This window comes from Acanthamoeba castellanii, assembly GCF_000313135.1.
Source record: "Acanthamoeba castellanii str. Neff unplaced genomic scaffold scf7180000084594, whole genome shotgun sequence".
Lineage (NCBI taxonomy): Eukaryota > Discosea > Longamoebia > Acanthamoebidae > Acanthamoeba > Acanthamoeba castellanii.
Genome location: NW_004457584.1, coordinates 15,378 through 40,476, shown reverse-complemented (window position 1 = coordinate 40,476; position 25,099 = coordinate 15,378). Strand labels below are relative to the sequence as shown.

Here is a 25,099-nt window from a genome sequence, read left to right as displayed (position 1 = left end):
ATGGGTCGATGTTGTTTCTTTTCTTCTTTGATATTGACGTAGGCCATACCACGGATGGAGGTGAGGGGCGGTGGAGCCAAGCGCGACCGCAGCGGCAAGACATGCGAACAGTGCCGTGTCGCCCACGCCGCCTGTGACAAGTGCGTACGCTATTACTCTTTTGCCTGCCATCAATCTCAATAATATAATTTTTTTCATTATTATTGGTGGATTTTATGTGTTTGCTAACATTTAGCCAACGCACTTGTGTGATCTATCCTTTTTTTGTTTTCTTTTTTCTGTTCTGGAACAGGGAGAGACCGTGTCGGCGTTGTCGGCGGCTGGGAGACCACTGTAGCGATCAACAGCACCGCAAACGCGGCCGCGCAGCAGCCAACCGGAACGGTCATCCGTCAGTCACAGACCACCACGACAACCATTGCCTGCCGCATTGTGGTCACTCGGACCAGCCGCAGCAGCCATCGCAGCCACATCTCCAGCTCGAGGATCTGCTCGGCTTCGACTTTTCAGCCACCGCCAGCCACGACCATCATCCGCTTCATGACGAGGCCACCACGACCACCACCGCCACCGCCACTGCGCAGCACCACGCGCAGCACGCAGGGCAGGTGGGCGACAGGGCCGTTCACTACAGCTACGACCACCGCCAACAGCAGCAAGAGCTGCAGGAGCAGCGGATCACGTCGCTGGAGAACCGGCTGGAGGTGCTGACCCGCCTGGTGCACACGATGGGCAACGACCTGCGAGAGCTGCACCAGGCCAACGCCCGGCTCCGGGCGAAGCTCAAGCGGCGCGAGGTGGGTGCCAAGTCCAGCAGCAGCGACCGCCGGTCTGCGCCCCAGCCCAGCGGCACAGCGAGCGCTGCGGCGTTCACGGCCACGCTTTGGCCTGCCACGTCATCATCATCGCCATCGTCGTCTTCTTCTTCGCCTCCTTTGTCGTCGTCTTCTTCATCAACATCGCCATCAACCTCCTCGCCATCGTCATCCTCATCACATCCGTTTATAGTCGAGCGACGACCTTCCTTCGCGTTCGAGCTCTCGGTGCTCCACTCTGGGGTGTCGCCCGTCCTCGCGATGGAGGCCCGCCGGCAGTTGCCCTGGCTCCTCCACTACGATATCCCCACCCGCTTCTCCATCGTCGACTTCAGGTGTGCGGCCTTGCCTCTCTTCCAAGAATGTGTGGAATGGTTGTGATGACCTGGCGCTGTGTGTCGCGTTGACATGTTAGCCATCCGATATGCGTGATGGAAACGATGTCGAGCCTGGACGTGCCGGCCTGTGTGTCCTACGCCAACGCCGCGTTTCTGGCGCTGAGCGGCTACGCCTGGGTACCGACAAGCACATGACATGCTTTTTAATGAGGTGGTCCCCATCATCAAGCTTGGACACGATGTCTGTGTACGTGTGCGCACGCGCTCGCTTCAGGGCGAGCTCATCGGCAGCCCGCACACCCAGATCTTCTCCTTTCGCAGGAGCTACCTCGATCTATCAGCCATCCTCTACAACCAGTACGAAAGTTCACAGTCCTCCCCTCCCCTCTTTCTACCCTGTCACTGAATGGACTGTGTGTCATGCGTGTGTGCGGTGTGTCGCGTGTGTTGTGTGCGGTGCATGTGGTTCAGGCGACCAATGACCGCGAGCGATGTGTTCAGCTTCAGCCAACTGCTTCGGCGGAAGAATGGCCGCACCGTCCGACTCGACGACCAGTCGCAGGTCTTCTACGACCGCAACGGCAATGTACGTGCCTTGCCTCTAACACTGTGACCACAATATTGCCAATGTCCAACGTCAGCTGATTGGTCGTCGATGGGGTGGACTCGACCCCACGCGCAGGGCCAGTACAACGTGATCTGCGTGTTGGGGTGGAAGGAGGACGGCCTGATGCCCGGCGAGGCCTTCGACACTTGGCTGCCCCTGCGCCCTCCAGCAACTGTTGCTGTTCAAACATCGGCCTTGCCAGCAAGTCGCGTCAATCCCGCTTCGACAAGGACCACCACATCATCGATGACTCCGGCGATGAGCGCACCACCGGCACCGGTCGGCACCGCGGAACGCTCCCGGCCAGGTCGGTGCTGATGAGGGGATGATCTGGAAAAACAGAAAATGCGATTTAAGTTTGATTTTTGTTTTCCCGGAGGTTGCCTGGCAGCATCCGGCCCAGACGACAGACAACCGTTGGCCGCTACGCGAACAGAACAGACACGACGCAGAGACCGGACGGCGAAGGTACGCGTAATGCTAAATATAATAATATAATAATAAATGGCTATTTATTTAAATCGCAGTGCTGATTTCAACTTCAATTAAATCAATCTAAATTATTCTTTTTTTTTGGCAGGCGATGGACTTGGTATATCACCTGCAGCACCAGCCCAAGCACGCACCCACGTCGTCCCGGCCAAGTGCCTGTACGGCGTGCCGGGACGCACACACTGCCTGCGACCTGTACGATTGCACCACCTTTTTTCTTTGATATCCATCCATTTTTACTATTTAATATTTTCACGATATAAATACCAATATATCCAGTATATACTTATTATTATTTATTTTTTGAGATATTTTTAAATAATGTGTGAATAAATAATGGTGTTCATTAGGGGCCGACCGTGCGCGAGGTGTACGCGGCTGGGCAAGCCCCACCTGTGCAGCGATGCACCTCCGCGCAAGCGCGTGCGGGGCGCCGCCGCCGCGGGCGGCAAGACCAGTAGTAGCACGCACCAGACGGCCAACGGCAGCAAGCGCCAGGCCAAGGAGACCTCCTACCCCAACGCCCCGCGGCACCTCCACCACCAGATCACGCCCCAGGCGGGGCCGCCACCACAGCCGCAGCCACACCAGCAGCAGCCGCCACCACCAGACGCCGGCCCAGCGGCGTGGATGAACCCAATAATGACTGGCGCCGATGGCGACCACCATGGCCGCCAGCAGCCCCGACCAGCCACCACCATGGCCGCCTTCTACCACGAGCTCTACGCCCACCAGCTTCAGCACCAACACCAACAGCAACCGCAGCCGCAGCCGCAGCCACAGACGCAGCCACAGACGCAGCAGCAGCAGGATCGACCGGGCGAGGCGACGCAGGCGCTGGAGGACAAGGTGGACCGGCTGACCCGGCTCGTCGAGACGATGCAGGCCAACATGGCGCGGCTTGAGCGGTCCAACGCCGAACTGGTCTCCAAGGTGGCCAAGCTCGAGGACGTGGTGCACCTGGGCGGCGGCGGCGGAGGCGGCTCGAATGACCCCATTGACCACCGCAACGGCCACGTCATCGCCAACTCGCCATTGGCGGAGCTCCTGACGTCGTCGTCGCCGTCGGTGGCGCCGGGCTCGTCGCCGCTGTTCGCGCACCAGCACCACCTGCGGCTCGAGGCCGGCGTGTCGCCAGCGCTGGCCATGGAGGCCCGGCAGAACCTGCCCTGGCTGTGCCACTACGACCTCCCCTCCCGATTCGCCGTCAGCAGCTTCAGGTAGGGTTCGACACGCCACACGCACGACACACGCACTCACGGCACACGACACACGCACTCACGGCGCACGACACACGCACTCACGGCACACGACACACACACGATGGGATTGTGATCTGATGAGTGCGCGTGCAGCATGTATCCGGTGTGCGTGATGGAGCAGCGATACACGTGGGAGCTGCCGACGGTGCTGGCCTACGCCAACCCCGCCTTCGCTGAACTGTGCCAATACCAAATGGTACCCCCACGACACGACACGACCAACGACACGACACGACCAACGACACGACACGACCAACGACACGACACGACAGCTCACGATTAAATACTTAATTGCAGGACGAGCTCATCGGGGCGTACTATACGAAACTGTTCTCCCTCCCGGCCAACGTGCAGTGTTACGGCAGCGTCCTATACAACCAGTACACACGCCGCCATCTCCTTTCGCCGGCTGCCGAGGCATGGGCTCACCCTTTGCGCTGTCGTGTGTGTGTGTGTGTGTGTGTGTGTGTGTGTGTGTGTGTGTGCGTGTGTGTGTGTGTGTGTGCGGTAATAGGCGGCCGATGGCGGTGAGCGAGATCATCAGCTTCCAACTGCTGCTCCGACGGAGCGACGGCGTCACCCTCCGCATGCGCGACCAATCCCAACTCTTCTACAACAGCGAGGGCCAGGTATGACACACACACCACACACGCACACGCACGCACGCACACACACACACAACTCACGCGTGTCGCGTGTGGTGTCGTGATCCACACAGGCGCAGTACGTGGTGATGTGTTTCCACGGATGGCAGGCGGGCCCGCTGACGCAAGACGAGGTCTTGGGCCAGTGGGTGCCCCTCCCCAATCCGCTCGACCCGCCCTCCTCGTCTTCCCGCTCCTCTTCATCGTTTTCGTCGTCGTCGTTGGCCGCCGCATCGCCCTCCGGCCCGCCTCTTCGACACGCGCCTTCGCCCTCGTCGTCGGCGTCGCACGCGCGCTTCGCGCCCGTGGTCGAGTCCTGGTCGTCGTCGCCGGCCGATCTCGCCGACAGCGCGTTCGATCTGCTGGACCAGTTTTCCTCCTGGCCTCCCACGCCCACAACCACCAACTTCTCTTCTTCGTCATCTTCTTCATCATCGACCGCCTCACAGTCATCGTCGTCTTCGTTGTCGGGTGGCCCACGACCTGCGGGACCAAGCGGCTCCACCTTCCGCGCCGACCGACAATGAGCCCTCACATTTATCAAATGCAAAATAAATTTGTACAAAACAAAATGATTTATAATTTATAATTTATTATAAAACACTCCTCAACCTCGCCACACTGGTGGGCTAGTCGTGGCGGTCGGCGCCGAAGGTGGTCGGCCGCCACCACCGGAAAATGGCGGCGACTGCCGCGCGGGCTGCGGCGTAGGGAACTGGGCGGGCGGCGGCCCGTAGCCCACCAGCATGTGCGGTCGCGGCAGCGGCGGAAACGGGAGCGGGGCCGGCGGGGGCAGCACGGGCGGGAACGGCGCGGCCGAGGCCAGGAGCGAGGCCAGCGCCGCCGAGGCCGACATCGAGGCCGGCGACGGGCTCGAGGGCTGCGGCGACAGCTCGTCCTGCAGCACGACCGGCGGCGCGGCCCCGTCGGGCTCCTCGACGCCGTCGGCGTCGGTGGGCTGCTTGACTTCGTAGAAGGGCGCGACCAGGGCCGGCCGCAGGGGAATCCAGCGGTCGAAGCCCTCGCCCTCGCGCATGTGGGCGCCGGTCTCCCAGGTGTCGATGCACTTGAGGCAGTACTGGGCCTGGCCGTGGTGGTTGTAGAAGAACTGGCCGCGGTCGTTCAGGCGCACCAGCGACCCGTCCTTGCAGCGCATCAGCGGATAGTACGTGTACACGATCCCCACCGACATCGCCGGCCTGCAAAGCGCGCGTGTGCGGTGTGTGCGGTGAGTGTTGTGCGTGCGGTGCGTGCGATGAGTGTTGTATGCCTGTGCGGCGTGGTGTGCGTACTGGTTGTAGAGGATACTGGTGAATTGGGAGAGATAGCGTTCGTGGCCGGTGAATAGACTGGGGAACGGCATGCCGATAAGCTCGCTCTGTCCGTGCGATACCGTACGATTAGTTCGGCCTATGTGCGTGTGCGGTGTGCAGTGTGTGCGGTGTGTGCGGTGTGTGCGGTACCCAAGAATAGCCAGACAAGCGCATGAAGGCCTCATTGGCATACGACAAACGCGAGGGCACCTCCAGATTCGTCATCTTCTCCAACACATACACCGGATGGCTGCACGATTTCCGCACAATCGCACACGACACGACACACGACACACACATGTCACACACGACACGACACGACACACACGACACGACACGACACACAACTGACACACACGACACACGACACGCGTGAGTGGTCGGGAGATTGAACAAAGGCAAAGGAGGAGCGTAACGTACGTGAAGTCGAGGATGGCGAAGCGGTTGGGCGAGATGTCGTAGTGGCACAGCCAGGGCAGCTGCTGCCGCGCCTCGAGCACCACGGCCGGCGACACGCCCGACTGGAGCAGCGACAGCTCGAACGAGAACGACGTACGCGAGTGGAACCCGCTGCCGCTCGCCGTCGTCGACGTCGACGACGCCGGCGATGACGCGACCGGGCTCAAGCCGGCGTCGGCCTCTTCGATGATCCGCTGCCGCTGCCGCTGCTGCGCCTTGAGCCGCTTCTTCTGCTTCTTGGCGGCCCGGGCCTGGGCCTTGGCCGCCGCGCGCTGCTCGTCGGCGGCGAGTCGGTCGCGGTCGGCCCGCAGCAGGTCGGCCACCACGACGTCGGTGTCGCGGATGTGGGTCTGCGTGTGGGCCACGGCCGAGGCCAGCGCCTCGTTGGCCTGGCGCAGCTGCTTGAGCTCGCCCGCCATCGAATTGAGCAGCTGCGTGAGCAGCTCGAACTTGCCGTCGAGCAGCTCCACCTGCCGCCGCAGCCCGTCCACACCAGCGGCCGCCGCCGTCGTCGCCGTCGTCGGCACTGGAGCCAGTGGCGGCGATGACGACGATGACGATGACGACGATGAAGCTGGGTCGGCGGCGTCGGTGGTGGTGGTCGTGGTGGTGGTGGTGGTGTCGGGCTCCACCTTGAGCTTGGGCTTCGCGCCGCCCGACTTCTTGTGCCGCTTGGTAGTCGCCGCCTTCTTCTTCCGGTTGGCGTTGGCGTGGTGTTGGTCAATGTCGACGTCGACGTAGGCACGATGGTGGTGTTGCTGCTGCTGCTGGAGGTGGTCGACGCTGTCCTGGTCGTCGTCATCGTCGCCGTCTTCGCCGCCATCGTCGTCGTAGTAGTCGGGGTGGTGGTGATGGTGGTGGTAATGGCCCTCGGTCGGGTCGTAGCCGGCCCGGAGGAGTTCGGTGCTCGGCTGCGGCTGCGGCTGCGGCGCCCGCGGCTGCTGCGGCTGCCGGGCAGGGCTGGTGGCGTCGGCGGAGGTGTCGTACTTGGGCCGGCGGCCGCGCTTGCGTGGCGGGACGTCGCTGCACAGGTGCGCCCGCCCCAGACGCACGCACCGCCGGCACGGCCGCTCCCTGTGTGGACCACACGCATCACGGCTGAGCACCAAGATTTCTCTCTCTTTTGATTTATAAAATCTGTTTATTGTAATAATATATTTCTATATATTTTTCTATATTTATCGCACAAGAGATGATGTAAGAAGAATTGGATTTTGGATTGAATGGAGGTCTCCTCTGCATCTTCTTCGAGATGTATGGTAAATCAGATGAATAATAAAGGAGAGATGCGTACGAGTCGCAGGCGGAGTGTGCCTCGCGGCAGCAGGTGCACGCCTTGTTTGGGGAGGGCTTGACCCCGGCTGCACTCGATGCGACCTCCATCTTCTGTTTGTGCGCTCGCTGAAGACTCCACAAACACAGTTTTGTTGCTGCCTGGGTACTACGTAACTCCTCCCTGTTAGCCTGCACAACTGTTGCGTCTCTGGTTTTGTGCCACCTGGCCAAAAGCGCACCTTCCCGTCTAGTTCATGTTCATGTTCATGCCACGGCACCCCAGTCTGACCGAATGGACTACGCCAATTCCACCCGACCATCACCCCAGTTTGAACTGACCATTTGGGCCAAATCGCGACCTCGCCGCCTGAGCCGAGGCGAGTGTCGTGTTGCGTTGTACGCGGTTTTTAAAACCGTCATATTTAGATATATTTGTACAAATCAGCGCCACAATCGCTCTCGACGTGTCATGGCCACACGTGGGGCGTGCCCATCCTGAACTGCTGCTGCTGCTGCTGTTGCTGCTGTGTGTGCTGCGGGTGTGGTTGCGGGTGCTGCTGATGCTGGGGCGCAGGCTGGTGCTGGTGTAGTCGAAGCACTGGTCGGCCGAGGGTCGGCAGCGGTGGCGCTCGTGATGGAGACAACGACGACGATGGTGGTGGTGGTGACGACGACGACGGTAGTAACGACGATGACGACGAGAGGGCTGGGGGATAGGTGGTGGAGGGGATCAAGGTGATGCCGCCGCCGGCCTTTGGTCGCGGCAAGATCTCGTCTTCGAGGACGAGGGTGGCGTTGTCGATGGGACTCGAATCGTCGCCGGCGGACCCGGGGCCGGCGGCCGAGTCGCCCAGCGGCGGCGCGTCGACCCGGGGCCGCGGCGGCACCCACCGGTCGAAGCCCTCGCCCTCGCGCAGGCTGCTCTCCTCCCACCCCACTATGCACTTTACACTGTACTGCGCCTGCACAACGCCTGCACGTCAGTGCACATGTGCGGTGGTGCGGTGGTGCGGTGGTGCGGTGGTGCGGCGGTGCGGTGGTGCGGCGGTGCGGCGGTGCGGTGGTGCGGTGGTGCGGTGGTGCGGTGGTGCGGTGGTGCGGTGGTGCGGTGGTGCGGTGGTGCGGTGGTGCGGTGGTGCGGTGGTGCGGTGGTGCGGTGGTGCGGTGGTGCGGTGGTGCGGTGGTGCGGTGGTGCGGTGCAGGGCCGATGTGTGAATGTGGAGAAGTAATGACCTGGCCGTGGTGGTTGTAGAAGGCCTGGCTCCGGTCTTTGAGTCTGATCAGTTGCCCGTCCTTGCGGCGCATGAGCGGGCTGTAGGAGAAGACGATGCCCGGCGTCATCGGCGGCCTGCAAACAAAAAATAAAATAAAACAAACAAAAGTGAGTACCCAAGCGTCAATTTAATAATAAATAAGTCTATTATTCCTAATAATATATAAGTTTTAATAAGAATAATAAAAGAAAACGTACTGGTTGTAGAGTAGTGCGGCAAATTGCGACAGGTAACGCTCGTGTCCGGTGAAGATCTTGGAAAAGGGCATCCCGATGAGCTCCGACTGCAGGAACGCCAAAAGGAAGAGGGCCGTTCCAATGTGTGGTTGGCGTTGAGGCGCAAAGAGGCAAGGTCGTCGAGTGGTGCACGAAATAAGGCGCGGAAAGGTACCCAGGAGTACTGGCTCATACGGACGAACGCTGCGTTGACGTAGGAGATGAACGAGGGCACCTCCAGGCTGGACAGCTTCTCGCACACATACACCGGACGACTGGATTGGAGCCATAACACCACACAAGTGTAAGTAAACTTCACGTACGACACGAACCGCACGCACACGCATACCACCGCACACGCACATGCACCACCGCACACACACACCACCGCACACTGCATGCATGCGAATGTGCACCGGCAAACGTACGTGAAGTCGAGGATGGCAAAGCGGTTGGGCGAGATGTCGTAGTGGCACAGCCAGGGCAGCTGCTGCCGCGCCTCGAGCACCACGGCCGGCGACACGCCCGACTGGAGCATCGACAGCTCGAACGAGAACGACGAGCGCGGCCCGGGTCCCAGCGCCAACGAGGGCGACGAGATGGGTGACGACGACGAAGTGGTTGACACCAACACCGACGTCTGCGTCTGCGTCTGCGTCTGCGTCTGGGCGTGCTTCTTCCGCTCTTTCTCGGCGCTTCGGCGCTGCTTGTCGTCGGCGCGCTTCTGCTCGCGGCGCAGCAGTTCCGCGACCACCGCGTCGGTGCTGCGCAGCTGGTCCTGCGTCTGGCGCAGCTCGACGAACAGGGCGTCGTGGGTGTGTCGCATCTGCTTCATCTCGCCCGCCATCGTGTGTAGCAGCTGGGTCACGAGGTCGAACTTCTGTTCGATCGCCACCAGCTGCGGTGGGTGGACCACCAGCGCGGCCGACGTAGTGGTGGTGCCGTCATCGATGTGTTTGTCGTTGACGTTGATGTTGATGTCCTTGTTCTTGTTCTTCTTGGTTCGGTTTCGCTTTCTGTTGGGTTTAGCTTCTTCTTCGGCGTCGCGAGGAAGATGAAGGTCGTCGCGGAACGACGGCGAGCCGGTCTCGCCGCCGTCGCCCGCGTCCGGCTGGGAGAAGCCGTCGGCCAGTGTCCGGCTTCGCTTGCGTGGCGGGACGTCGCTGCACAGGTGCGCCCGCCCCAGACGCACGCACCGCCGGCACGGCCGACCTCTGCAGCGTTTCGCACGTGCAATAATTAGTTTAATAATAATAATAAATATATATATCGACATACACAACAAAAAATGCTGGAGATAGGCGCAACATAGATTTCTATGTTCATAATAAGTTTGATCTTATTTGAATATTTATTTAGTATTTTTTAGTTTGGGGGGGCGTACGCATCGCAGGCAGAGTGTGTCTCGCGGCAGCGGTTGCACGCGCGGGTGGGCACCGGAGGCTGCACGGCCGTGTTGCTCGCTTCTGTCGTGGCCGGACCTGCCGTAGGGCCTCCTCCATCTTTCCCGCCGCCTTCCATCCTTCACTGCCTGCTTTACTTCTTGCCTCTTCTTCTCACCACTCGCCGTGTTTTGTGCCGTTGTGTGCTCGCCAAAGCCCTTGGCCCTAGGCCGAGCTCATTCCGAAGTGAGACCGCGAGTGGACCGGGTTGCGGCCCAACAGCCGCGCCACCCGAGAGACTCCGGTACAGCGGCGGATCTGATTGACCGACCGTGACGTGAGCGGATTGCCGAAACTTGACAAGTGCTCGTGAGGCCAAACGGCACAGAGGTGCGCACAGAGAGTCACCTCAGACTGGTGCTGTACGCAAGTAAACCCGCCCCTCCCGGTCCTGTGTGGTGGAAAGTCACGGAGTCGAGGCACGTTGTTCGAAGTCCGTGAGCGTCACCACCGTTGGCTCGTTGTGCTGTTGAGAAAGGAACATGTGTGCGCTTGGACCATCTTGCTGTGCTCCATCGACCGCCAGACGTACACTCTCACACCGGTTCTATTTACAGTCCGCCTGACGTACACTCACTTACATACCACCAGCAGCACTCTTGGGTGGTTTCTGCCCTTACGGCTGATGCTCGGCCGCGGCCGCTTGTCGCTGGGCCTCCTTGAGGAGCGCGTTGGCCTGACGAAGCATGTCGGCCAGCACGCCCAGTCGGCCGCCACTCGAGGCCTGATCACTGCCGAAGCTTCCCGAAAAGGGAAGCGCGGCTGCCCCCGTGGGCGGTGCGCAGGGTCGCGGGTCGCCCGACTCCATGATCGGCTCGGCGGCGGCGGCGACCTTATCTTCGTCATCCGTCTGCGACGCAGCTGGTGGCTCGGCGGCGGCTGTGCTGTCGTTGTCGCCGGTGGTTGCAGTCGGAATCGGATGAAGAGAGGGCAGCGGGGCCTTCCGGCCCAGCCGCGTCTCGACGCCTCGGCGATCGAAGTGAAAGTTCTTGGGCACTGCCGATACATGCTGCGGCACGAAAAGCACACATCGCACACACGACACACACACACACGACACACACACGACACACACATAGAGAGAGAGATTTGTACAATACGGAGAGGTGGTGTGAGTTGCTGCGTCCGCATGCGGAATCCCGCTGGCGAGAGGATACACACCTCAGTGACATCGGGACGCAACAACGAAGCAATGTCCAAGCGGTTGTTGTTCACCGCGAGATCATACGCAGTCCGGCCGCTCTGTGTGACGTGCACAAGGCAAGGAAGAATGTCAGCGAGCTCTGAGGTTGGTTGGGAGCGGCTGGCTGTACCCAATCGATCACAGAAGCGTCCGCGCCAGCCTCCAACAGCATCTGTGTGCACTCGTAGTAGCCCTGTGTGGCGCGCATAGAGATTGTGTAAGCCCAGACATCATCAACAACAACAACACACACACACACACACACAATGCGGGATTGCACCTTGTCTACGGCCAGGTGGAGCGGCGTGCGACCGCCCACGACGAACACGGGGATGATCTTGTTGAGGTAGAAGATCTGGTCCTTGGAGGTGCAGTTGAGGCTGGCTCCGCGCCGCACCAGCTCGGCCAGGGTCTGCTGCGCGTCCCAGCTCACGGCGTAGTGGAGCGGCCGCAGCCCGCCCCTGTCCTCGGCCTCCAGATCGGCGCCGGCGTCGATGAGAGCCGCCACCACGTCGACCGCGTCGCCGAGCGCGGCCATGTGCAGCAGCGACCACCCGCCTGCCGTCTTGTAGTTGGGATCGAATGCATCTTCATCTCCCACTTCATCATCAGCCTGAGTGGATTGTCTGATCAAACGCAGCGCGGCTTCGGTCTCGCCGAGATGGATGAGCCGCACGATTTGCGGCTCGCCTTGCATCACCTGCTCTGGTGCCGCCGGCAGGGCTTGATTCGCTGCTAACGTGCAGGTAGTGTTCCTCTCAGATGCTCTCTCTGCGTTGTGCGTCTGTTGTTCCATGCTCGTTGGTGTGTCTTGATATTCTAATGCCAAGTTTGCATCGCTCAGAATGAGTTATGGCTGACATCGATCGGAAGCTTCGGGTAGGAACGTTCAGCCGCCCATCTTCCCGAAATCATTATTTCAAAATCATTTCGAAACAATTTCGAAAAGTGTTCGAATTTAGAGGAAATGTCAGGCATTCATGGTATTTTCATATTTAAAATAAACGAAGTACAGAGGATGGAGATGAAGATGAGAGCCAGGGAGTCTGATGGGGCGAGTGACGTCTTCGACCTTCGCAAGGTGAGCCACCAATTTGATCTCAATCCAAGCGCGCACACGCCAGAGGGTCAGGCCTCAAGACCGACAGCCTCGTCGCACGTCCCGCCGCTACTGCGCCTCTGCTTCGACCTGGTCGTGCGCCACGTGAACCTGTGCGAGTCGCTGGCGGGCCTCCCCCCTCCGGCCCTCCGCAGCCTGTTCGCCCTGGCCCTACGACGCCACGTCATCGACCGCCGACTGCTGCGTCTGGCTGCCGCCTCCGGCCTTCAGCAGCTCGACCCCGTCGACATCGCCCTCGCCCTGGGCTTCACCCGCGATGGCCTCAAGGTACCTCATTCACTGAACATATCTTTAAATTAACATATAGATAAATATAAATATATCGTCTTAAATATATAAATATATAGATTTACTTACAAATGATGTTTATAAACAGACAATGAAGCAGCTGCAGAGTGCGACGTCGCTGGATCTGTCGGGTCCGGGCAAGGCGGGCGACTGCCGCAACCTGGCGACCCTGCTGCCGGGCATGGGCGCCTGCCTCCGGTCCCTCAACCTGGCCCACTACCCGCACAGCCTGGCCCTGGCCGACGTGCGGGCCATCGCAGGTGCCCATTCCCGGCATCGCACCAGTCTCTCACTGTCAGCCTCTCACTGAGTGTGTGCGTGCGTGCGTGCGTGCGTGCGTGCGTGTGTGTGTTGTGTGTGTGTGTGTGCGTGTGTGCTGGCGTGATGGTTACTTGAAGGCCTCACCGGCTTGGAGTCGCTGGACATGAGCCACACGCCGCTCACAGACGCATGGCTGAAGGAGATCGCTGGAATGACCCATTTGACCTCGCTTCGGCTCCACTACTGTCGCGGTACCTGTGTGTGTGTGTGTGTGTGTGACGCGGTCATTTCCTGCGTCTCTCTCTGAACGCTGAGGCTGACGCGGTAGACACGCGGGACACGACCGGTGCAGAGTTGCAGGGCGACGTGCCCGAGTTGGCCGGGATGCAACTGACGCATCTGGACATGTCCGGCAACGTCATTGGGCCGGCGCTGTCGCATATCGGGAAGATCACCACGCTGAAGGCGCTCAACCTGTCGCTGTCGACCATCACCAACACCAGCTGTCTCGCAGGTACCTACAGTGTCGACGCGCACGACACACGACACACACATAACACTCATGCGCACACAAAACACAACACGACACGCACACGCACACGCACACGACGCAAGCGGCTGGGCCTCATTAAGGACCCTTTGGCTTTCGTATGCGCAGAGCTGAAGCAGTTGGAGGTACTCAACTTGTCCAACACGTCACTCGAAGAAATCGAGCATCTGTGTGGTACGCCTGCCTCTTTTTGGTCGATGGTAAATTTCGTCGTGTGTGTGCGTGTGCTTGTGTGTGTGTGTGTGTGTGTGTGTCGTGCGTGTGTGTGTGTGTGTGTGTGCTGAGGTCAGCTTTCCTTCGCGTGTGTTGTGGTGTTGTGACCACATCACAGGGCTCACCGGCCTGCGCCAGTTGGACTTGGCTCGAGCGGGTCCGCTCATGAAGCGCCAGGCCCACCATCTGACCCGTACGCGCGCCCGCTTAGCGTCGCCATCAAATCCGCAGCCCATGATCCACACTCACCCGGTCTCGCGCTCGCCTTTTGCTCGTCTTTCGCAGGTCTCACCAATCTCACGCATCTCAACGTGGCACAACTCCGCCTCAGCGCCGGCCTCATCAAGGCTATTGCGGGTGCGGTCTTCTTCCCCCCCCCAATATGCGATCACGTTCTCTTTTAACGTCCACACACACACACACACACACACGACACACACACACGACACACACACACACACACACACACACACACACACGACACACACACACACACACACACACACGACACACACACACGGTACAGAAAAGAATCCGAAGTTGACGAATTTGTGTATCGAAGGGTCGGCAGTCAAGAGGAAGCACCTGGACCACCTTTTGGGTACGCCCGACTGCGCTTCGACGGCCAGGCCTGGCTACTTGGTCTCTGATGCGTGCCGTGCTTTGTCATACTGTGTGTCATGCCGTGTGTCGTGTCGTGTCGTGTCGTGTCGTGTCGTGTCGTGTCGTGTCGTGTCGTGTCGTGTCGTGTCGTGTCGTGTCGTGTCGTGTCGTGTCGTGTCATGCCGTGTCGTGTCGTGTGTCGTTGGTCGTGTCTTGTCCAGATGTCCGCCCGAATGCCTTCGTGGAGAGCCACCTCGTCCCGGTTGCGGGCTTGATCGATGCACTCCGCCGACACAAGCACAACCAGGGCATCGTCACCCAGACCCTCCGCCTCCTCCAAGCCAAAGCCAGCCGCGGTACCCTCACACGAGAATATCTACACAATGCAAACATTCGTTGAATATTTAACCAAACGACTGACCGATGGCGGCGGGCGGCTTGCAGAGGAAGAGCCACAGGTGTGGAGGCACACCCCGGGTGCCCCGACGCCTCCCGTCGAGGAGCGGCTCGCGACTCGCAAGACAGCGAAGCAGCACCGGCAAGCCCAGCAGAAGAGGGCCGTCCCTTACAACGTCAATGTACCTCATCTCTCTATGTGTGTCGTGCGTGTCGTGTGTGCGATGCGTGTGTGTTGTGTGTCGTGTGTGTGCTGTGTGCCGGTAGGTGACAGTTGTGTCTCGCGTAGGAATCGGGGCTGCCCTTTAAAAACTTGACTTCGGCGTTTGACGACGACGCGGTTGCGGCAGAGGTTGTGGACGCGCTCTATGGGCTGCTCGGACCGCACCACCTCCACCTGGCCGTGCTCAACAAAGTCCTCGAACTCCTCCGGCACCTAGCGCGCAACGACCGTACACACACACACACACACGCAACAACACACAACACACACACGCACACCACACACACACACACACACACACACAACACACACAGGAGTCGTAACGTTGCGACTTGCGTGCGTGCGTGTGCTTAGGGTATGTGACGCTCCTGGCCGACGCGCGCTGGCTGGCCGCCTTCTACCACCTGCTGTGGACGCTGCCGCAACACACCCAGACCGTGCTCCAAACGCTGCGCCTGATGCTGGACCACATTCCCAAGGGTTCGTCGCCACACACATCATCAGCCTTTCGCACACAACGTTCCTCTCATCGCGTGCGTGTCGCATGTCGTGTGTGTCGTGTGTGTCGTGTGCGTCGTGTGCGTCGCGTGTGCCGTGTGTGTCGTGTGTTGCAGGGCGCGGTAACGTGCAGCTGGCCAATACGGGTCTGCAGCCACTGCTGGCTGAGATCATCAGCCTGCACCCCGGCGATGTGGGCATCGTAGGCCATGCACTCGAAATCGCTTCGCGTTTCGGCTCGGGTCCGTTCTCGTCCTTCCACACACACACACACACAACCTCACGTGTGCGGTGACGTGTGCGGTGCGTGAGACAGGGGTGGGGCTGGAGAAGTGGCTGGCGCCCGAGAGGATGGCGGCGCTGTTGCGGGCCATGCGGGACCACCCGCGGCAGATCACGGTTGTCGAGCCGGCCCTGCTGGTACTCACCCTGCTCGAAAACCGCGGCCACGGCCCCGCACTGGTTGCAGCCGGCGCCTTCCGCGCGCTGGCCCAGGCCGGCGCCAACTACCCCGCGGCCTTCGACGTCGCCCAGTGGACCCCGGAGAGCTGCGTCGTCGTCAACACCGCGACCCTCATCGACCTCCTGCGCACACATGGTAGCCCATTCCCTCGCATCTATCGCCGTTTGGTGTCTCGCACTGACGCGTGTGCGGTGTGTGCGGTGGTGCACTGGTGCGTGTGTGCGGTGCGTGCGGTGCGTAGCGGGGGTGGAGGTGCCTGAGGAGAGGGACACGATGAAGAGACTGCGGGGGCTGTGGGCGACCCTCCAAGCGCGAGACACGGCGACGCCGACGACCACGACTGCCGCCGTGGCCGACATCGACCGACAGCGCCATGGTACTGTGTGTAGCTCTTTGGGCACGCACACGCTTGTGTGGCTGACGCAACTCACCCAACGCCACCCACGCATGACACACACGACACGACACACGACACACAGACAAGGGGAGGCCAATCGCAACCGGAGGCAGAAGCGCAAGGCGAGAAAGTTCGCCCAGCAGCAGCGGACCCACTGAACCGCGCCACAACCTTGCCAAGCCGGACTTGCGTGTAAAATGGAAGTTGGTTGGTTGGTTGGTGTATGATGAGATGATGATGATGTATAATTTCTCTCTTCTCGTTCGTTCGACGCTCACTCAACCTGAACAAGAGCCACGTTCTGCTCGACGAACTGGTCCACCGACACGCCGACGCTCTTGACCTTGCCGTCCGCCGGGCTGCGGATCGTGTGCTGTGTGTGTGCGATCGTCCGTGCGGTGAGCGTGTGCGATTGTGTGTGTGTGTGTGTGTGCGGGGTGTGTACCTCCATCTTCATGGCCTCCATGACGATGAGGGGCTGGCCCTTCTTGACCTCCTCGCCGGGCTGGACGAAGAGCTTGACGATCTTGCCGGGCATGGGCGACGTGAGGCCACCCTTGCGGCCCTCGGTGCCCGCCGACAGGAACTTGGGCAGCGCCAGGTTGACCTCGTGGTGCACTCCCTTGAGGAACACGTTCAGGGTGTTCTTGTGCCTCACCACTCGGCCGTCTGTTGTGCGTGTGTGTGCGGTGTGAGTGTGAGTGTGTGCGGTCGTGCGTGTGCGGTGGTAAATGGTGGAAATGTGGAGGGGGGGCTGTACCGGTGATGGTCTCATCACCGACGCTGGCCTTGATCTCGCCGGTGGGTCCCACCTGGCCCGTCACGGTGAACTCCGCCGAGTCCTCCTGTTGTGCTTCGAGTGAGTGTCGTGTCGTGTCGTGTCGTGTCGTGTCGTGTCGTGTCGTGTCGTGTCGTGTCGTGTCGTGTCGTGTCGTGTGCTGCAGGTACCTCGTGGTGGTGGGCCTTCTTGCCCTTCTCCTGGGCGACGACCTTCTTGCACTTCATGCTGACGGTGTTGTCGGGGCGGTAGGTGGCCAGCACGGCAAACTCGGCCGACTCCTCCTCGCCCACCTGCGCGACGAACCTGAGCTCGCGCGTCTGCTCCTCGTTCAATCGCCAGCCGGGCAGAGACCACGCGCCTGTGCGTGTGTGCGTGTGCGGTGGTGCGTGTGTGTGCGTGTGCGGTGAGGTGCGAGCTGCGAGTGCGAACACCAGCGTTCAGCGGGAGGGACGAGGCGCGCGCGTACCGTGTGCGTCGGCTGAGTTGCGTTCGGCCTCCTTCAGGTTAGCGGCGCGCTCCTCGCTGAGCACAGAGAGGGCCGCCAGCGCGAGCACCTTCTCCGACGGGGCGGAGATGGCCGGGAACAGCTCGTTGCGGTGATGCTAGGCAGCAAGTGTATGTGTCGTGTGTCGTGTGTCGTGTGTCGTGTGTCGTGTGTCGTGTGTCGTGTGTCGTGTGTCGTGTGTCGTGTGTCGTGTGTCGTGTGTCAGATTGGCAACCGAAAAAGTTAAAGAAAATAAGCCATCGGTACCTCGATGAAGCCAGTCTCCACGTCGCCCTCGATGAACGAGGGGTGGGTCGCCAGCTTGCCCAGGAACTCGATGTTGGTGTTCAGGCCCACCACCTGGACACACGACACGAGCCTCAGTACACATTTGTTTCTTTTTCTTTTTCTCTCTTTCTTTCTTTTCATTCTTTTCTTATGTGGCGGGAAGGCGACGGGTACCTGGTAGTGGCCGAGGCTGGCGTTGAGGCGCCTGAGCGCGGAGGTACGGTCGGTGTCCCACACCACCAGCTTGGCGATCATGGGATCGTAGAAGATGCTCACCTTCGTCGCGCGCGCACGACACAATTATAAATTAATTGCCATTGAAAACAACACCACGCAGAGAGCACTACAAGTGTCATGCAAGGAAGACGAAGACGACGAAGACGACGAAGAAGAAGATGATGATGATAAGGCGGTACCTGGTCGCCCTGGCGCACACCAGTCTCAATGCGCACTTGGGAGGACGGCTCGGGCGTGGAAAGGTGGACCAGCTTACCCGTACCCGGAAGGAATCCCCCTGTGTACCGTGTGTGTGTGTGTGTGTCGTGTTTAGCCTGGGCACGCACAGGGTGGTGTGGCGGTGGCGGCGTACTTTCGGGGATTCTCGGCGTAGATGCGGGCCTCGAAGGCGTGACCGTTGATCTTGAGCTGGTCCTGGGTGAGCGGCAGATGCTGGCCCGAGGCGACCTTGAGCTGCCACTCGACGAGGTCCTGCCCGGTGATCATCTCCGAGATGGGGTGCTCGACCTGGAGGCGCGTGTTCATCTCCATGAAGTAGAAGCCCTTGGTGGTCGAGTCCATGATGAACTCCACGGTACCCGCGCCGACGTAGCCCACGGCCTTGGCGGCGTTGACGGCGGCCTCGCCCATGCGCGCTCGCAGCTCCTCGGTCATGCCGGGCTGTTGTGACACCACCAGAGCGTATTATTATTATTAGTATTATTTATTAATTATGTATTAACAATAACTATTTTATTATTTATGTAATTATTTATTAGGGGTGGAGACGTACGGCGGGGGCCTCCTCGATGATCTTCTGGTGTCGGCGCTGGACGGAGCAGTCGCGCTCGAACAGATGGACAACATTGCCGTACTTGTCCGCGAACACCTGGAACTCGATGTGGCGGGGCCTACCGAGTGACAAGCCACCCAAGAACAAGCGTAAGCCAGACGAACGTGTGTGTGCGGTGTAGCGTGTGCGGTGCTGCATAGCTGCGGTGGTGCGACGTACTTGGTGATGTATTTCTCCACGAGAACGTTCTCATCGCCGAAGGAGGACATGGCCTCGCGCTTGGCCGAAAGCAAAGCCTCCACGAAGTCTTCCTTGGTCTCCACAATGCGCATACCCTGCACGACCGAACGAGTGTTAGTATCACACGATCGTCTGCGCCTGCAGAGTGTGCGGTGGTGCGTGTGCGGTGGTGCGTGTGCGTGTGCGAGTGCGAGTGCGTGTGCGAGTGGAGAGAGAGAACCTTGCCGCCGCCACCCATGACGGCCTTGATGAGCACGGGGTACTGGATCTTCTCGGCCTCGGCCATCAGGTAGTCCACGTCCTGCTTCTCTCCGTGGTAGCCGGGAATGATCGGCACGGCGGCGTTGCTCATGATCTTCTTTGACTCACTGTGTGGCGTCATCATCGAGAGCATGATCAGCGAGAGCCGACACTTTCAAGTGCTTGTGTGTGTGTGTGTGTGCGTGTGTGTCGTGTGTGTGTGTGTGCGTGTGCGTGTGCGTGTGCGTGTACCTCTTGGAGCCCATGGAGTTGATGGCCGACGCGGGAGGGCCGATGAACACAAGTCCGCTCTGCTCCACGAGGTTGGCGAATCGCGAGTTCTCCGACAGGAAACCGTAGCCAGGATGAATGGCCTGAAGACGCACGAACCGGCGATAACGTTAGACCGGACGTGTGCGATGATGAGTGTGCGTGCGGTGCTGTGCTGTGCGTGTGCGGTGCTGTGCGTGTGCGGTGCTGTGCGTGTGCGGTGCTGTGCGCATGCGATGACACCGCACCTGAGCGCCAGCCTTCTTGGCGACTTCGATGATGTAGTCGCCCTTGAGGTAGGACTCCTTGGCGGGAGGAGGGCCGATGAGGTACGCCTCGTCGGCCATGGCCACGTGCATGGACTTGGCGTCGGCCTCACTGTAGACCGCCACCGTCTTCACGCCCAGACGCTTGCACGTCCTGTTGCCCACAAATGGAATTTGATTAATTATGGAAAAATTGAGCGAATGTAGATCAATTTAAATCAAATGGAGGCACTGTACCGCATCACACGGCATGCGATCTCACCTCTGTTGGCGATGAGCACCTTGTCGAACATCCTGCCATCCTTGCCTGAGCAGATGGTGAGCCAAGAGGGCCATTAAAGTTCAATTATTTGTAAAATAAATTCAAATGGAGAGGATGAGGCAGAGGCGAACCGAGGCCAGGGCGGGACGAGTAGGCCGCACGCGATGAGAGGGGAACCGCGAATCTGCCAGTAGTGGCAGCCCTGCGCTCCAGCATAAGCAGCACCGAACGGGACGACGTCGCCCCGTAGCACGTCACCGCCGCAGCCGCGGCATTGCCCCCAAGCGTTCGTCGTGCCGCATACATTTGCCCCCTACGTCAATCAATTCCTTTCGATTGAATGCAACGGTGAATGCCGAGACGACCGGGCGATACGGAGGGATACGCTGGTGATCATGACGAAGGCAATGCCGTCCCGCCAATTCCGGTTTTGGAGGGCAAAACAAATCTGGCGGTTTTGGGCTTAAAAACAAAGAAGAAAAGGTGAAAGAAAATATGCATCAACGAAAAAACCGAAAAAACCGGCAAGAATAACTCCCACCTGCGTACATGCACCCTGCGGGACGGCATCGATGCAGGGTCGATTCGTTCCACTTCTTCATCTTTTAATCCTTTTCGGGCTTACAAACGCGATCAACGCCTTGCTCTCTCCAAACTCCTCGCCTCATCTCCGGAGCCGCCTCCCTGCACATCCTCCCTCTTTCCCCCTCTCTTCACCCACAACCAGTTGTCCTCCAGAACCTCCACCCTGCCAGCCCCCAAGCTGTACGCCCCCTGTTTCGGCCTTGTTTTTTTCTTCATTCTTTTTATTTCATTTTTGTCTTCGCTTTCGTTCTTTTTGGGTCCCTGTCGGCCGAGTGCTGATTGTCGCCTTGTGTGGCGGGTTGCGCACAGGGGACGAAACGGGTAAGCTTTTGGAGGAGTTCTACCACGCGACCCACGGTCCCCACTGGAAGGTGCCATGCGATCTTCACACATGCTGGCTGGCGAACGGTACGCACCATGTCCCCTCCCTTCGAGGAGTACATGCGGTGCGTCACCGCGCCTCCTCCCGTTCTTACCGGCAGCGCTGTGCGTAGGTACCGTCTTTTGTGAGTGGGTCGGCGTCACGTGCTTCGTCGACAGCCAAGCCGTATGGGTGACGCTCAACCTGCCGTCTGTCGGCCTCTTGGGCTCGATCCCAGCGTCGTGGAGCCGCTTTTGCACGCTCACCACGCTCGTCCTCGATGACAACTATCTCGATGGTACCCTGCCCGCCTTCGGCTTGGAGATGGCCTTTCCGCGCCTGCAATACCTGAGCCTGCAACAAAACCTGTTCTATGGCCCTTTGCCCGACTACTACGGTACTCGCTCACATTATTTGTCTTCTCTCTTTTTTTTTGTTTATCATTTTTGTTTTTTTATATTGATTTTTGTATTTATTAATACAATAAATATTATAAATATGTCACAGGCAACCTTGGCGCGTTGCAAGGGCTCTTTCTCGGGTCCAACGACCTCACATCGTCCGTGCCCGCCTCGCTCGGCTGTCTTTCCAACCTGGAATTCCTCCAGCTCTCCAGCAATTACTTCTCCGGTAGCCTGCCGGAGATCTTCTCCAACTCGCAGCTGCTGGCCTTGGTACTCCATCCCACCCTCTGTTCACCTGCACCCGGCGCCTTCTTACCGGTAAACACAAAACTGACGCACGGCATTGTGTGCGGTGCCAACACACACACACACACACACACACACGCACAGGACGTTTCGAAGAATCACTTCTCTGGGCCACTCCCGAGCAAGTGGAATCTAACCAACCCTACCATGCTCGCCGTCGGACTCACCTTCGCGAGTAACAATTTCTCAGGTCAGCCCTCATTTGTCGTGTGTGTCGTGTGTCGTGTGTCGTGTGTCGTGTGTCGTGTGTCGTGTGTCGTGTTGCTGGTCGCGCGGTGTGGTATTGGGTTGCGTTCTGACTGTCGAGATGATGCATCAACGTTCCCAGGCCCAATTCCGCAATCGCTGGCCAGCTTGCCGAGCCTCACTCAGCTTGTGCTGTCGTACAATCAATTAAATGGAACGATCCCGCAGGCACTCGTGAGACATCCCTCACTGCAAGTGCTCCTGCTCGATGCCAACAACTTCGACGGAGAGATTCCAAAGTTTCCCCAGGTAGTTCCCACGTGCGTGTCGTGTGTCGTGTGTCGTGTGTCGTGTGTCGTGCGTCGTGCGTCGTGCGTCGTGTGTCGTGTGTCGGACTGAGCATGATCACTCACGAGTCAAGTTGGTTTCAAACCAGTTTATCTCGCCGCTCACCGTGCTCGACGTAAGCGACAACGCAAAACTAAGCGGCACGATCGGCGACGACCTGATCGCCTCTGCTACCTCTCTGGCCTACATCTCCGTCAAAGGTTTGTTTCTTCATTCGTTGTGCCGTGACTCCCTTTCCGACCCAACACGCATTCTTGTCCGACCACAGGCAACCTGCAAATGCGACTCGACCCAAACTCCACACTGCACTGGTTCGGGTTCGATCAGAGCGGCCTGGACGTCAGCGACCGGCGCGTCTACTATTGCCCGTCGGCCGCCGCCTACCCGCCGTACTACTTTCGGGTACGCCACCCCACCCCGCTCGGACATAAAAACGCTGTGCTCGGACTTAAGATTATTATTATTCTTCTCCCAATGTGGTTGCAGATAAGCACGTCGCCCGAGTTCTACGGTTATCAGTACTGCAGGTGCGCCGACGGCTACTACGGCGCTCCGCCGCATGATTGCGGCCTCTGCCCGGTCAACTGCGCGTGCACGATGGGCCGAACCCTCTCCTGGAAACGTGGCTTCTATCCCATCCTCAACAACCACTGTTCGTCACTGACCGCTTCCATCCATTCAGCATTGATCCGAGCTTGCTTCACTCACTTTGCTGTGTTGCGTGCTGTGTGTTGTATGATATGTGCCGCGCGCGGCTGCAGCTCAAGTGACGGGGGCGATGCCCTGCACCGACTACGGGAGCAATGGGCAGGACAGCGCGTGCAACCCAAAGCGCTCCTGCTCGGCCGAATACGGCCAAGGCATCAACTCCTCCTGCGTCATGTGTTCGCCCGGCACCGAAGGTACCCCCACTCCTCCAAGCCCGCGAGCTCCACATTCCATTCATTCAGCTGACTCGAATTCCTGTACATTTAAAAACCACAGGCCGGCTGTGCTCGCACTGCATGTGCGCCTCGTCTTCTGATTGCTTCTTTCGCAGCGGGAGCCGATGCATCCAGTGTTCCGAGGCGGCGATCGTGGGCATTACCATCGGCTTGTGCGTGTTCGTCGTGGGCGCCGTGGCGCTGCTGGTGGCCGCGCACGTGTGGCGCGACCGCGCGCTGCTGGCCCGGCTCCGCAAGTCCGCGCGAGAGGTGGGCGACGGCGGCGCGCTCAAGATCTTCCTCGTCTTCGCCCAGACCACGGCCATGCTCAACACCACCTGGCCCGAGTGGGTGCTGAGCCGCGGCATGCGCTACCTCGACCTCTTCAACGCCAGCACCGACGGCACCGGCATCGAGTGCCTGCTCAACTGGATGAGCGACCCCGTGTGGAACCTGGCCACCTTCTTCCTCATCATACCCCTCGCCACCGCCCTGATCGGCTTCATCGTGCTCGCCCGCATGGCCTATCTCTGGCGCCGCGGCCGGCTCGGCCTCGGCACGCCGCCAGCGGGTGTCGACAATGACGCCCACCCTGTCGCAAAGGGTGGTCGGCAAGACGACGACGATGATGACAGCGTAGGCCGGAGCTACGTGGTGGAGCTCACGCCTCGACTAAGGGGAGAGGAGGTGCTGCTGGCAAGCCGCAGCGGGGCCAAGCCGGTTGGGCGGCCGTGGTACGGCGGGGTCTACGCGTGGCTGTGGGTCGTCTGGTTCCTACTGTTCGAGCTGACCAACCGCTCGCTGGGCGTGTTCGACTGCGTCGACGAGCCCCACGCCGACTCCAACTCCAGCTTCATGGCCTCCCTCCCCTGGCTCCGCTGCTCCTCGTACGCCACACACACAACTCGCACGCCACGCACACGCCAAGACACACTGCACTCGCTCACCATGTCGCGCAGGGACACGGACTGGGGCGCGCTGCAGAAGCTGAGCGTGGCGTCGATCGTGATCTACGTGTTTGGGATTCCGCTGCTGTTCACGGCCGTGCTCTTCTTCCAGCGCCGACGCCTGGACGAGCCCCGCACGCGCTACTGCCTGGGCGGCCTGTTAGCCTGCTACCGCCCGACCATGCGCTGGTTCGAGCTGGCCCTCACCGCGCGGCGCCTGGCCCTCCCCGCCCTGCTGTCGCTCGTCGCGTCGACCAACCCCGTGCGGCCGGCCGCCATCATGCTCGTGCTGCTGGTCGCGCTCACCCTCCAGCACTGCCTGGTGCCCTTCGCCTCGGCCACCGACAACCTGCTCGAAGAGGCCGCCATCGGGACGGTGGCGTTCACCTTCGCCACGCAGACCCTGTGGAAGGCCTTCAACCAGCTCAACTCGCTCAGCACCCACGACGACCGGCCGCTGGTCGTCGAGTGGAACGACTTTGACAACATTCTCACCGTGGCCGACGAGTACCCATCTCCACAACATTCTTTTCCTTTGGTGATGATGATCAGGCCTCACATGTGTGTCTTGTGTGCGTGCGGTACAACTGTGTTGTAATGTTGCAGTTACGCCTACTTGCTGGTGTCGCTGGTGCTGGTGCTCAATCTCGTGATGCTGGTGGTGCTGCTCTTCTTCGCCCTGCGCCCGCTCGGGCTGCCCATCGTCTCGGCCCTCCGCTTGACGTTTCCTTTCGCTTCTTCTTCATCTTCATCATCTTCTTCTCCTCCTTCGCCAGCCGACGTCGCTTCGTCGAAGGTGGTCGCGGTGTTGGCAAGTAAAAATACGGCGGAAGACTAAGACTAGCATTCATAAGAGCAAGCGTGCCGA

General features: G+C 59.9%; 6 protein-coding genes and 1 pseudogene across 6 annotated transcripts; 3 read left to right on the top strand and 4 right to left on the bottom strand.

The window, feature by feature from the left end:
• Positions 1-54: 54 nt before the first annotated feature.
• On the top strand, positions 55-4,685 carry ACA1_052300 (uncharacterized protein; the record flags this gene model as incomplete). The annotated part of the gene is made up of 14 exons (XM_004343894.1): positions 55-144; positions 459-801; positions 1,009-1,150; positions 1,231-1,330; positions 1,428-1,510; positions 1,625-1,739; positions 1,836-1,934; positions 1,967-2,071; positions 2,152-2,228; positions 2,654-3,472; positions 3,608-3,710; positions 3,812-3,894; positions 4,029-4,143; positions 4,233-4,685. 14 exons carry the CDS (start codon positions 55-57, stop codon positions 4,683-4,685), a joined length of 2,727 nt encoding a protein of 908 aa, XP_004343944.1.
• An 80-nt stretch (positions 4,686-4,765) lies between these two features.
• On the bottom strand, positions 4,766-7,313 carry ACA1_052290 (uncharacterized protein; the record flags this gene model as incomplete). Its single annotated transcript, XM_004343893.1, has 5 exons — positions 4,766-5,357; positions 5,451-5,536; positions 5,622-5,721; positions 5,892-7,004; positions 7,225-7,313. 5 exons carry the CDS (start codon positions 7,311-7,313, stop codon positions 4,766-4,768), a joined length of 1,980 nt encoding a protein of 659 aa, XP_004343943.1.
• A 359-nt stretch (positions 7,314-7,672) lies between these two features.
• Positions 7,673-10,196, bottom strand: ACA1_052280 (uncharacterized protein; the record flags this gene model as incomplete). Its single annotated transcript, XM_004343892.1, has 6 exons — positions 7,673-8,167; positions 8,439-8,553; positions 8,677-8,762; positions 8,870-8,969; positions 9,123-9,857; positions 10,132-10,196. The coding sequence occupies 6 exons, from the start codon at positions 10,194-10,196 to the stop codon at positions 7,673-7,675; spliced, it is 1,596 nt and encodes a 531-aa protein (XP_004343942.1).
• A 556-nt stretch (positions 10,197-10,752) lies between these two features.
• On the bottom strand, positions 10,753-12,016 carry ACA1_052270 (Ankyrin repeat containing protein; the record flags this gene model as incomplete). The annotated part of the gene is made up of 4 exons (XM_004343891.1): positions 10,753-11,145; positions 11,298-11,378; positions 11,450-11,512; positions 11,600-12,016. The coding sequence occupies 4 exons, from the start codon at positions 12,014-12,016 to the stop codon at positions 10,753-10,755; spliced, it is 954 nt and encodes a 317-aa protein (XP_004343941.1).
• Positions 12,017-12,337: 321 nt separating this feature from the next.
• Positions 12,338-16,489, top strand: ACA1_052260 (leucine rich repeat domain containing protein; the record flags this gene model as incomplete). The annotated part of the gene is made up of 16 exons (XM_004343890.1): positions 12,338-12,706; positions 12,816-12,987; positions 13,126-13,239; positions 13,341-13,502; positions 13,647-13,712; positions 13,870-13,944; positions 14,037-14,108; positions 14,278-14,352; positions 14,576-14,710; positions 14,799-14,932; positions 15,040-15,202; positions 15,328-15,453; positions 15,588-15,713; positions 15,788-16,069; positions 16,176-16,310; positions 16,419-16,489. The coding sequence occupies 16 exons, from the start codon at positions 12,338-12,340 to the stop codon at positions 16,487-16,489; spliced, it is 2,277 nt and encodes a 758-aa protein (XP_004343940.1).
• A 116-nt stretch (positions 16,490-16,605) lies between these two features.
• On the bottom strand, positions 16,606-20,477 carry ACA1_052250 (acetylCoA carboxylase, biotin carboxylase subunit, putative; the record flags this gene model as incomplete). The annotated part of the gene is made up of 16 exons (XM_004343889.1): positions 16,606-16,704; positions 16,777-17,000; positions 17,092-17,176; positions 17,280-17,470; positions 17,579-17,714; positions 17,864-17,956; positions 18,059-18,160; positions 18,301-18,397; positions 18,474-18,781; positions 18,894-19,011; positions 19,113-19,228; positions 19,354-19,501; positions 19,626-19,747; positions 19,892-20,063; positions 20,147-20,216; positions 20,303-20,477. 16 exons carry the CDS (start codon positions 20,475-20,477, stop codon positions 16,606-16,608), a joined length of 2,256 nt encoding a protein of 751 aa, XP_004343939.1.
• Positions 20,478-21,067: 590 nt separating this feature from the next.
• Positions 21,068-25,050, top strand: ACA1_052240 (annotated as a pseudogene).
• Positions 25,051-25,099: the final 49 nt, after the last annotated feature.